General features: G+C 45.5%; 1 protein-coding gene across 1 annotated transcript; it reads right to left on the minus strand.

Annotated features, from left to right (window-relative positions):
* Window positions 1-398: 398 nt before the first annotated feature.
* Window positions 399-12,188, minus strand: RBX1 (ring-box 1). Its single transcript, XM_024200410.2, has 5 exons — window positions 12,075-12,188; window positions 9,356-9,434; window positions 3,773-3,843; window positions 1,988-2,073; window positions 399-583 (listed from the first exon to the last, which is right to left on the minus strand). Exons 1-5 carry the CDS (start codon window positions 12,186-12,188, stop codon window positions 571-573), a joined length of 363 nt encoding a protein of 120 aa, XP_024056178.1. The 3' UTR covers window positions 399-570.
* Window positions 12,189-13,038: the final 850 nt, after the last annotated feature.

Raw genomic sequence — 13,038 nt, forward strand, 5'->3', positions numbered from 1 at the left:
TCAGAAGCAATGGAAAGTAATTTCCATCTGATGACAACAGGGAATTTGTATGAAATGAGCAAGTGATCTCACGGTCTGCCTTCTAGCAGAAAAGTGTTCATCTCAAAAATACTGTCAGCACAACTAACACCCCTAAGAATTAAGGGCCAGGAACTGCTCCAATTGACCTCTCATAGAATTTAGTAGGTGCAAAGATGTGGTTTAAATTGCTTGGTGAGAAATCAGGCACACTGACAAGGCAGGTTGTATGGAAAGTTCTGTCTTGTGGAACACAGGATGGTAGTCCCCAGAACTGTCACTAACACTAAACTGACTAATAAAAGCCAGTTGGCTTCCCTTTGAAAAGGATCACACCCCGTTCACAATCATTTCATTCATGAATACAAGACAAAGTTAGATAGGATGTTCCAACAATATTTTATTTAAGAGTATACAATATGGCAGCATTAAGATTAAAGCAAAAAACAAGACATATGTATAACTGATTTACAGAATTCCTAAAACAGACCCATTAACAAGAGGAGCCAATTATGTTGGTGACAGAATGGTAAACTTGGTGACCATCTTTCTTTAGTGCCCATACCTGAAAATACAAACATTTGTTATGTTACCATGCTTGTTATTTTTATATTGAATACCAATGTTGATTTTTTGGCACCAGCTTTACTCTCATGATAATATTTAATCCAATTAACATGCAACATACAAATATATATTTCAACCTCAGTAGAAATAGCAAAATGCAAAAGGTACCTATTTAACTTTTTCCTTAAACCTCCCAGACATTAGTGATTAATTGGGGGAGACTAAACAGCTCACCATTTCATGGACTTGTGACCCTATCATCCTAATCCTCTGCCTAAACTCCACTTCTCAGTTCTGTCCTTGGTGTAGAGAGGCTGGAGCATGTCATTACCTCTTATACATTACTAGGCATGTGTAAAATGTAAGCCAGTTCATGTCTCATACTGGTACCTAGGCATCTTAGTCATTAGCCAAACAGAATAGCTGCCCCATGGGTCCAGTTTTCAATTTTGGCTGCCTTAAGATGTTCAGATCCTGCACTTTGGTGCTGAAGTTGTCACAGAAGCAGCCATTTACACAACTGAGTGCCAATTAATTCCCAAATATGGGACTGAGAAATTTTAACACTCCTGCTTTAGAAGTCAGGACTCAGTTTAAAGAGAATGCTCTTTTTAAAAAATCTGGGTGAATCTGTAACTAGCAAAGTGAGTGGTTAATGGATAAAGGATTCAGTTAAACCAGGCACAGAGTGGGGCGGGAGCTAGGTAAGCTTCTTGATACCATTTTCAGCTTACTTCATCTCCAACCCAATCTGTACCCCCATATAAACAGGTCAATGCCCCTCAATCCTAATCAGCAGCTTCTCTGGCTCTTCTAATGATGGGTCTTTAGGCAAGGCCATCAGTCTGGCTCATTTACTTGGTGGTTCTGCACTGCAAGCAAACATCCACCAAGCCAAGACAGCTAAGTTAGTTTTATTCATCTGTAACCTTAATAGGGTTTTAAAACAAAACTCAACAATGCAAGGTCAGAGTGACCTGATGCAATTTTTGGCATCTTGACAAACACAATACCCAGGTTTTGGAGCAATGGATTTAACCCAGGTTAGTTTCTGAACCCAAGTCACTCATGTGGGGCTCTGCTATCAGTGAATTTCACTTCTCTATGCTCTCTAGAGAAAATGTCGATGTAGAGCTCCAGTTTATAACTGCTCTCACTTACACCAGGACTATCTGGACACCCTTCAGAGCCCATCAACTCTGTTAGCAAAGATCGCTGTACAGTGCCACAGAAAACTCCTCCCAGTAGGAACAGAGTATGCTGCCAGACCCAGAAATGAGAAAGATACCCGGGTGCTCTATCAGCAAGATCTAGCAGAGATTAACAATGCCTAGCACTCATCACAAGAGCCAATGGATGGGCAATAGCATGTTCCATGTTGGGAAAGGCACAGGATACCTACTTTTGGAACTCCCATTCTCTGTTGTCCAGCGGACACACCTGGCGAGTCTTAAGCCAACGAGAGATGCAGTGGAAGTGGAAAGCATGCTGAAAGAGAAGGTCCAAGTTACATAGTTTCATAAGGTGCTGTTCATGAATTTCTTAATACAGAGAAATTAAAGCAATGACAGGGTCACTATAAAAAAAGGATACAGTGTGTTTGTAAACAAAGATGTGGGGACCTGACTGAGCTCACTGATAAATGGCAAGGAAGAGGATGGTTTTGATCAGTTTAGAAAAGGAAGGGAAATATCAATGAAGTAGTAGCAGAGAGGCTGTTTCACAGCTGATGCCACGGCACATGATTGATTTCTGACAAAGGAGGGAGAGGAGGGTTCAGAAGCTGTCAGTACTAGCAGAGCAGAGGCCGACAGAGAACGTCTATGGAGCAAAGAAGAGGAATTTCATAGTGGACAAATATATGAAGAACCAGAGGACGTCCTGAAGGGCAGGAATGATGGAGATGAAGGTACAGGCTGAAGGAAGCATTCTGCAAGTACTCTGAACCAAATGAGGTTTGAATACAAGTGACTTTGGGAGGCCAGAGAGAAAGCTCTATTACATATTTGCTGCAGACACTGTCCTGCTTTCCCCATACAGCTCCTTAAAAATTAGGGTCCCATTTGTCTGTACCATTAAAGGCTTATGTTGGGAATCCCAATTCCAGTACTCAAGTTCCTCAACATGCTTAAAAGCCATCATTTGATCTCGCCTCCGTAGACAGATACAACTTTGTTTTTAGCCTTGTTGAGGCACTATCTTGTTGTAACATGGCTCCACCACATAGTAGTTTTTGTAATGTAGCCAGGTCCAAGTCTGGCAAGAGTAGTTTCTTCATGCAATTCTTTAAATGTTACCCTGGACACAGTGGCATACCATGACACTTTTAGTCAGGCAAACAGTGCCACACCTCCAGGCAAAATAGCATCCTGCATGTGTTGTGACCTCACACGTACAATGGACATGTGGTCACGCTGTGTGCGGGATGCCATTTTGTTCTACAAAAAATGCATCCTTCATACGCGTTCGGGGGCTGGACAGAACTGTTCCGCAGGCAAAACCAGTCCTCGGGCATGCAATGCATGCCTTGCATACATACACAGTATGCCCTTGCCAGGACATGAGGTGGTGGGGAAATGCTGATTTGCATTCTTGAGTCTAGAGACGTGGCTGGTACCCTGTCTGAAGGACAGTGATGCCTCAGCAAAATGGGAAAATCTGAAATTAACTGGATCAAACAATTTGGGGGTCTCTTTTTAATACAGAAACAAACCCTCTGGATCAACAAAAATTGACCCTTCACATAGGCTTGCACATGAAGAGAAATCGATGTGTGGGCATCCAAGTAACACTTCGTTTTCTGATGGTGGGACAACTCCTAGCTATGAGCCTGTCCCTTGAATATTCAGAGATACTCACATCTCAAAATTAAATTCCTACAATATTGCCAAGCAACAAGGTACAGAGGTATCTCTATCCTTCACCCCTTCCTTTTCTGTATTCTTTTTTCCCAACCTGTCTTGTTGTACACATTCCCAACCCTCATTTTTTCATTTTCCTCTTCCCTTCTTCTAGTCATCTCTCAATGTCCCAGTAAGCATCCAGGGTTTGAAAATTCTTTCCTAGTAAATGACTATGAGACCATCTTAATGAATTAGCAGACTTTCTCTATTCTGATTTTGAGTAATAGAAAAGAGGGGACCTAATTTTTTCATAATAGCTGGTTAGTGAAAGCAGTTTGCCTTACATTGCAGACACCCCATGCAACAGTACACTCTTCAGAGGTAGCCGATGCCTGGTTAGCTTGACATTCTATACCTGTAGAAAAAGATTAAACACACATTCAGAAGTGGGACCCTTTCTACTTGTAACATCAAACAGTCCTCTTTACTACAGTAAATGTGGAAAAATACCCAAGCTCTTTGTTCTGTTGGACTTACTACAAGCAAAGTGTTGGAAATCACTGGGTTTAAGTAAGATTTTTTCCAAATTGGGGAGGGAGGGACTAGTCAATCTTTATTAATGAAGACAGATTTTTCTGTCCACTTTCTTAGTTTTGTTGTTGGTTTTTTTTTTGGGGGGGGGGGGGGGGGGGGGGGGGGGGGTTGACACTGTGTAGGAGTACCTATATCATCTGCCAGTGAAATGTGTCTGCTTGCCAAATTGTAAAGATAAATATTTCTAATTTGGTCATACCAAAGTCTGTTTGACTTTTGAAGGGTTTTTATTTTTGTTTATTAATTATTATTATGGGTTAAAAGAACAGGAGTACTTGTGGCACCTTAGAGACTAACAAATTTATTAGAGCATAAGCTTTCATGGGCTACAACCCACTTCTTCGGATGCATATACTTATGCTCTAATAAATTTGTTAGTCTCTAAGGTGCCACAAGTACTCCTGTTCTTTTTGCGGATACAGACTAACACGGCTGCTACTCTGAAACCTGTTATTATGGGTTATTGTATCAAAATTGTGAGGAAAGATTTAGTTAAGAGGAAGATTTGCTATTCAAGATTCTCTATCTGGGACTGCCCTCTCCCCCTTGTTCAAGATATTTGGTTTGTAACAATCAGTACTTGTGCAAACTTATTCATGTAGCACAGAGCTTGGCCACATCTTTCATGAAAAGATGTGACTGTGGAAAGTCTTAGGTTCAAAATCTAGGCCATCTCGTAAGAAATTCAGAAGAACCGAACACCTGGCTTCTTGTTGCTGACCTTTCAATCTTGACACCAATGGAACTGTGTCCAAATTCTTTAGTAGCTCAAGAAGGTGGAAGGCATTCAGGAGGCTGACAGAGCTTCTGTTACTTTGGAGAATGGCCCACTGGTTTGGAATTTGTCATTTCAATGCCCAGACTCAGTCTTATATAGTTCGGATTAGGAAGCAAGAGGACATCCTAGGACAGGAACAGAGACAGCTGCAACAACTTTCCTTTGGCCAATTTGGGGTGGCAAATTTAAAAAACAATAATATTTTAATCAAAGTCACTCTTCCTAGGAGCAGAAGGGGGAACCACAGACTTTATTCAGTCACCTATGAGCCAGTGTCCATTCCTAGTAATCTTTGGCCTGCTTTCCTCATGCAGAAGAGTCTTGCCTTTGCATTCCTGCTTGATACTAATAAGTCAACCTAGGGATAATGTAGGTGCTTGGATATCAGCTAGTCTACTTCTTGGGGGTTGGGGACCATTCCAGATAGTCTGTTGATGCAGTGTCTCCATCAGACCTCCTTATGTTGGGGAATCTGGCAGAATCCATCCTGAATTTTATCTTCTTAGTGGAACTGTTTAGACTCTCAAGGTCTAAGATGGCTGAGATTCCACAAGGTCTTTTTCTTACTATGGATACTGAATAGATCTCTGAGCACCTTTCATCTTGAGAGAAAAAGCTCAATCACCCATAGTTATAGGAGGTGAGAAATTACCTTCAGGATAATTGTATGCCGATTTCTCGAGACTGAAAAATGAAGTGAAGGTATATGGAAGAGCCTGATGCTCCACAGAGCATCTGAATTGCGCAATCACCCATACATCTCTCCAAAATCAACTGGGACCTACGCTCTGAGAAGTAGGATATCTTGCCCTAACCCTATTTCTGCATGGAGGTAAGATGGCTCTAGTCATACTTACTGTTTGGTCTGTACTAGCTTCCCTCAGACATTCCAGAGGTAATACCTAGATCCAGAACATGAGTCATCCCTTCTCTGCTACCTTTGCTAGGGGTAAGGATTAAAAGAACTTCTGCTCCTTCCCAGACTTTGAAAAGCGAGGAGAAAATGCTTTGGTATGTCCATAGTATTGGGTATAACCCATCAAGCTTCTCTCTCAACATATTCCACCTGATAATTCTGAGGCACAAAGGATTTACTTTGAATAGTTATCCATTTGTCCAGGACTTAGACCAAAGTTGGCACCTGCTCACTAAATTAGTGATCATAGCTCTGTGTGTCCCTCCCCAGCCCTGTCCCCCCGAGTCCATGGTTCCATCAACACGAACACAGTATAAAGATTTATTTTATTTGTCGTCATTTGTGGCAAACTCTTCCTTAGTGTTGGATAGGAGATATTTATCCTTGGTTTTAGCTGGTTTGTCTTGTTTTGCTGGCTTGATCTTGATGGCCTCTTTCCCCTAGAAATATTTGAAATGGCAAGAGGAAGAAAGAATCTATCCTGCTTCTCTGGCTTGGGGTTATGATCTTTTGCTCCTAAGGAGAAGTTAGAACTTGTGGAAGGTGATTAGGATCTAGACCACTTTTGCCATTTTGAGGTGATCATGGTCATCTACAAAGTTCTGTCTCAGCTGGTGTTCTGTCTCAGACTAATCTGTAGGGGTGTGCATGTTTTGAGCTCTGGTGGTCCGCATCATTCAGTATTCAAATTGGAGAGGAAGCGTAGGGGAAAGCTTCCCTGAGTGTCCAGATCTTCCTCTTGGGAATAAGATGGGCCAAACAGGACACCAGATTCCTTGGCAAATAAAATTACTCACTTTAAAAACCTGAAGTAGGATCCTGGAGCTTTTCCCTTTAGAGGGAGACTGGATGGGGGGGAAGGGGGGAAGAGAAGGGTGTTGAAAGGAGTTTTGGACTTATTCCTGAAGAACTGATGATCAGCAAGTATGGTTCATATTGCAGAGTCCCAAACACTTAAGAGGGCAGACCGCTTGAAGAGACATCTCTGGGGGAGCCCCAAGCTGGTGTTGATGGATGCAAAGGCCCCCAAACTAGCCATCCAAACTGAACTCCTTCCCTAATAGGGCAAGTTTTGGCAGGCTGGAGGCAATCATAGACGTACTCCCATTCTTTAGCTCCCAAGGCAGCGTCCTTGCAGATGGATCACCTCTTGACCTTCTGCTTCTCCACGTATCCAGCTCCACCATGACAGACAAGTGGTTAACAAAGGGAGAGAAGGAGCTCCATGGGTGGCTTCATTCAGGGAATGAATCCTGAAAATTCTGCCCCCCGCTCCCCGCCCCCCCCCAAAGCAGAGGAGATATCTGCTGGCTGCTGCCCAAAATTAAACTATAAAAGCAGAGATTATAGTAGATAACCTGGGAGTGCTTAACTACTTCTCTCTGCTAGTGACAGAGAATCTGAAGTGAAGGCAAAAGGGGTGTGGCAGAGACCTGGAGTCTTGTGGACAAGCATGAGCTATTTGTAGTATTTGAAAGAAGTGCAGCCCAAATGTCTTGCACTAGGAGAGTGGTCAGGATCCCACAGTAAACATGTATTTCAGCGTTTCTCCATGAAGAGCCCCGCTTTTGTTTCCCACACTATTCTGGCAGCCTTCGGCATTTTAATATGGAAAGAGAAGTAACCTAAGCTTCAATTTTCTCCCTAATAGTTGCTGACCGAAAATAAGGCATGGTTCTCCTTTATTTGCAGCTATATTAATAGGCCTCCAAATTAATACTTGTTAAGGTGTGGCTACCCAGGAGACATTTTTTTTTTTTTTTTAAAAAGAGTGGCTCCTTTTTGAGCAACAGTATTGTGAAAATACACACTACATGGTATTCTCTTTCTCCCTGCAAAGTTGCCTTCTAGAACTATTCATGACTTCAGCTACTGTCCTGTATCAGAAGTCAGACATGGAAGAAACAATCAAACCAACTAATCACCTTACTGCTAGTGCAGATCTGTTTCCTACAACATTTTCTAGGGCTTCCCCAGTCCAGTTTTTAAAATTTGGTACAGGAGGGGATTCCACTGCGCTCTTTGGAAGACTATTCCAGTACTTTATAGATTTCTATTGGATCGTCTCAATATTTAGCCTCATTCTTCTGCTCAATGTCATATGATCACTTCTAGTTATAATCCCTTCTACCATATTTCCTTCCTGCATTAATGTTTACACCCTCCAAATATTTGTAGACAGTTATGTTCCAGGCTTAGTTATCACATAGTCAAGCTATTCACAATTAGTTTAGTCTTCTCAAATTAATCCCTTCAACCCCTTAATCATTGTGTCTCTCTTCTCTGGACTCAATCTTGTTTGTATATATTTTTGTGGTTATGAGACGGCCAAACCCAATACAGTATTGCAGGTGCAGCGTCACCAGAGCTGCACAGAGAGAGGCTTCTTTAATAGCTCAATGTATGCAGCCCAAGTCTGCACTAGACTTTTTTGCTAGTATATTACATTGCATATTCGTTATAGGAGGAAGCTGGTAATGCTGCATATCATTCATATTGCCTGACATTTCTTATATTTTCAGTTGCCTATAAACTTTGCAAAACCTTACCCATTTAAGCTGAAATTTTACATGGCAGGTGTCTACCTCAGGGTGATTTCTCTCTCCTTGGGGGCAGGGAGAGGGCTACTTTTTATATTACGAGATTAAAGATAATGAACAAAGCAGGACCAGCCTTGGAAAACTGTTCTCATACATTCACCTAGAGGATGCCAAATATTTATTTGTTCATCTACACTAAGGCAAGGGGGGACAGTTAGATTTTGTGCCTCTGGTACCACTCTCGATTCTGAGAATCTGTTTTTGTACTCATTTTGTAACTCTTTGCAGAACTGACATCAGTGACTGATCTGTGTGTGCATGTACACTTCAAGTTTGAAATCTTCAAAACTGAACTCCAGTTTAATACCCTTCATATGGAGTAAGTGTTTTGATATTTATTTGTAAAATTAAGCTTATTGTAAGTGTTCCCAGATAAAACAGAGCAGACATTTAAGGGTAACGTTTGTATTGTTCAAGTATTTATGGTTGTTTGGTTTGTCTATTCTATAACAAAACAATCCACGTGCCTCTGGATAGCCACCACACAATTCCAGATTATAATACCCAGCATGAGGTAGCTAATGCTATCTTCTGTGGAGTGATATCAACTGAAGTTAGTGGTCTGATGTGGTGTGTCAGTAATTGGTGTGTCAGTAATTGTAGAACTATTGCGTGTCACAATCTTCACTGGTTTAATGAAACAGTCAATATGGGTTTTCTAACTAGCTCAGTTTATGCATGATTCCTGACCCCAAATAATCTCACCTCTCCTTTGGCCCCTCATCATTACTCCACCTCGCCACAGTTCTTTCCAAATCCCTGCCCAGCCAACATTGGCTCCTGTGTAGCAGTGTGATACCAATTTAATTCCTCAATTCGTCCCTCTTTTAAAGTGGGGGAAAAGGGAAATGTGGTGGTGAAGAAGGTAAGAGATTGAAACCTGGCCTTTAGACATTACCAAAACACAGGCTTGCAATTTCGGGCTTTGAAAAGAATCTCACTTTAAGAGGCGATTTTGGCTGTGCATCACATCTGTGAGGGAACTGCCATGTCTGAATAGCTATAGTGCCTGTAATTTCCCCCCACTCCATTTACTTACACAGATCCATGATATGGTTCCTGCAAATGGCACAGTTATCAACCACAATGTCCCAGGCCCAGAGAGCTACTGCATTCCACTACAAAGAGAAAGAAGAACAAATTTTCTGTTGAATTTACAGTATCTGTCAGAGGATGCCTTGGCCCTCCTTCCCTGTTGCACTATTCCTGAGATCCCAGCTCTTCAGAGCACAGGTGGGGAGATCTCCTTGAAAACCCACCACCACCACTCTTTGGAACAGGTAGAGTTGCTTGGGAGTAATCAGACACTACTGAATCCACCCCAAGACCCAAGCACTTCCTGCCAACCCAGGAAACAAGAGGAATTATTTATTACACAAGAAACATAAATATAAAAACAGACTCCTAGTTAGGAAAGAGGTTTATTTACTTACATAAGCCAGTCACTCTTAAATATAAGTCCCTTATTTTTACAAAAACAAATGCAACTGTTCGTATTTCTGTTCAAGAGACCTGAATCACATATTCAGGTGGGTCTTTTGCTCCCCGAGCCATATCTTTAGGACTGGTGGAATGGACGGAAAGTGTGCACCTTACTGGAAGTCCAATCCAGATGTCCTTGACAAAATGGAAGCTACCACTATCAGCAGTAGCCCTACCAATAAGTCACCACTGCGGAACAATGAGAACCAATTACTTGAGACAGTTTATATGCCACCCTACATTGAAGTCCCTTATTTCAAACACAATGGGAGCTAGCACAAAGGACTGCAGGGCACATCCGAGGATCCAATATGGGTGTCTGAATACGTGGGGGGGGGGGGGGAGAAAAGAAGAGAGCCAGTGTGAAACCCCTAAAACCCACCTTTTTAAAGATGTGCCCCCCCCCCCCCCCCCAAAAAAAGGGACTTTGGCTTCCATGATCACAAAAGCCTACAAGAAGAGGGTCTGCTATGCATTTAAAGTGACAATATTTGGGGCGGGGGGGGGGAAATCACAGGATTGGAACTCTTAGCCAAATGATACATAATTATAACAGAAAGTGCATCCCATCCCCTTCTCTGCCCCCCAAAGAGATTAAATTAGAAGACACTTCATAATTATACAGGATACCAGAACTCGCTTGCCTGACATTGTGGGTGGCAACTCTAACTTATATTACTGCAATATAATCAGTCTAGAGATTATTGTCTAACTCCCTTTCCAGTAAGTGACTGTTCTCCACAGTATATATTTTCCTGTATATAAGCAAATCAAGTGATATTTCCATCACTTCCTCAGAGTCCATCCTACCAACAGATGTCACCATTAGGAAGTGTTTCCTGATACTCGTCCTAAATTTCTCCTTACTTGCTCATTATATGTCTTTGTACAACATACTCTCCCTCCCCTCTCAGTGTTTTCATGCTGCATAAACTGCAGGCCCAGATTTCTGACCACAGCTACCATTAAACTGAGAAGTAACAATGTAAGCTTGTAAAAACTTTCTAACTCAGGAGAGCTGATGTAGCCAAGTCACAGCTATTAAATTTAGAGATAAAAATCAGGATTGTATTGCTTATTTTACTTCTGTTAGGTCAGTAAAGCCAATATAGCTACAGGGGAAGGAAGATGATGATCCAATCAACTACGCTACAGTTAGAGAGTCTTCATTTCTAGTGATGTTGTATCCATGCCCACTGGGCAAAGCTGGAGTAACCAACAGGCCTGTGACTAGGAGCTCTGACTAGAGTCACGAGATCTCTGACATCATGTGTTGCCAGAGGAGGGCATGTAGGACAACCTTCACTCAGCATGAGCCAGTCTGACCCGCAATCAAACTCACATATTCACACACACTACTGGCATGGGGTCAGCCACTACTGCTGTCACTCAAGTGTCAAAGGGAGGTTATGAGAGGTCCTGAGCACCCTTTTCACTTTTGCCTAGTGGAGGTCTCCATGGACAAACTTCTCACTGGGTTGACAGGAGAAGCCTCATCTCTCAGGGCCAGCTCCTGGGCTGCCAGCGCACCCCTGGCTCCCTGACCCTTCGTTTTGGGGTTTGAATGACAGGAGGAAATGAGACAAAATGTCCTTCCTCCTGGATGGGCCCCAGCCAGCTTCGAGGCAGAGTCCGGGGGTGGGGAAGAGGAGCCAAAGCCACTGGCAGAGGAGCAGGAGCGCTGTCCGGGGGCCCCCTACGCCACCCCGAAGACTAGATCGGGGTCAGGAAAAAGGAGCCTTCAGCCAGGCGGCAGAGCCACCCAGGCGAGGGGTCCCACGTCCTGACATCACCAAATTAAGCGGCAGCGAGGCCCCGTCATGGTGGCTCTGTGTTGGGGCAGGCCCACACCAGAGGCCCCAGGCAGCCGGCACGCAGCCGTGTCCGCCCGGCCAGGCCCCGCAGCATCGCCCTGACAGAGGTGGCTGAGCCGAAGCGTCGCCCCGCCCCCACATGCCACCGCCCAGGCCCCTGTAAGAGAGCGGGCGCCTCCCTGACACAGCCCCGCCCCTCCGCCCCTCCCCGCACGCCGCTGTCACCCGGCAACAACAGCGCGGCTGATTGGCTCCTCCATCCCCCACGTACAGCGACCCCGCCTCAGCCATTGGCCCCAAACTCCGCCAGAAACCCAGAGCCCCGCCCCCGCCTGAGGAGTGCGGAACCGGAGACCCGGCCCCTGAGAACAAAACCCGCCCCCTCCTCGCCCCGGCGTGACCGGCCCGTTCGCCCCCATCTCCCTCCGCAGCTGTCAGGGTGGCGCCCCCCAGAGACCGCACCTTCTTCACTTCGAAGCGTTTCTTGCTGGCGCTGCTGTTGGCGCCGCTCGGGGTGTCCACATCCATCGCCGCCGCCATTTTGAATACACGATTCCAGGTCCCCTTAGTGCGCATGCGCGGGGCTGGAGACGAAGACTCGCGACAGCCTCCCTTTTCCCTTCCCCTCGCCCCTCCCCGCACGCAAACAGGTGTGTGCTGGGTGGGGGATGAGAGCAATGAAGCGTCACATGACACTGGTTTCTTAAAGGCGCCGGCCAGGGCGGAGCCCAGAGTCAGCCTCTCCCGCCCCCATGACAGAGTTGCGCAACCCAATGGGGGGGAGGGGCTGGGCCCGGCAGCAGCAGCAGCAGCTGCAGCTGCAGCATTTAAAGGGAGACGCAAGACTTCTCTCCCGAGCGCCGGAGTCCTGCTGGGGGGCCAGCCCCGCCCCGCCCGCTCGCCAATCTGCGCGGCCCCGTGGCGCGCGCGCGCAGCGCCTCGTCCGCAGCCTTGGCCTGAGGCCGCGAGGTGCGCGAAGCCCGGGCGCGCTGCAGGCCTCGCTCGACCCAGTGGCTCGGGCTGGAACCGGCCGGGGCTTCGTGCGGCAGGGCAGAGCCCCGCGTGGCTACCCCGTGCCGGCCGGGTGCCGCTAGGCTCGCGTAGAGCCCGCGCTAGGCCGGCCGCCTGCGGGAGGCTGTTTGCTGCTCTCAGCTCCATGGCGGTGACCCCAGGGACCCACAGGAGATTGCACTGGGGCAGCCACAGGCAGGACTTGGCCCGCTGCCTCCAGCTACAGAAATTCAAACTGAGTGTCTCCTTCCCAACAAACGTAGCTTGACACGGTCTTTCAAGGTGCTAGTCGTCAGGGCAGCAGGGGACAATGCGGGTCGGCTAGCGCTCTGTGCTACCATGCATGAGACTACATTGGTTCTTGTCCAACTCATTTTCAGTGGCGATGCTGCCACCAGTTAGTGTTGACCTGCCC

This window comes from Terrapene carolina, unplaced genomic scaffold (assembly GCF_002925995.2).
Source record: "Terrapene carolina triunguis isolate 2854851 unplaced genomic scaffold, T_m_triunguis-2.0 Scaffold247, whole genome shotgun sequence".
Lineage (NCBI taxonomy): Eukaryota > Metazoa > Chordata > Testudines > Emydidae > Terrapene > Terrapene triunguis.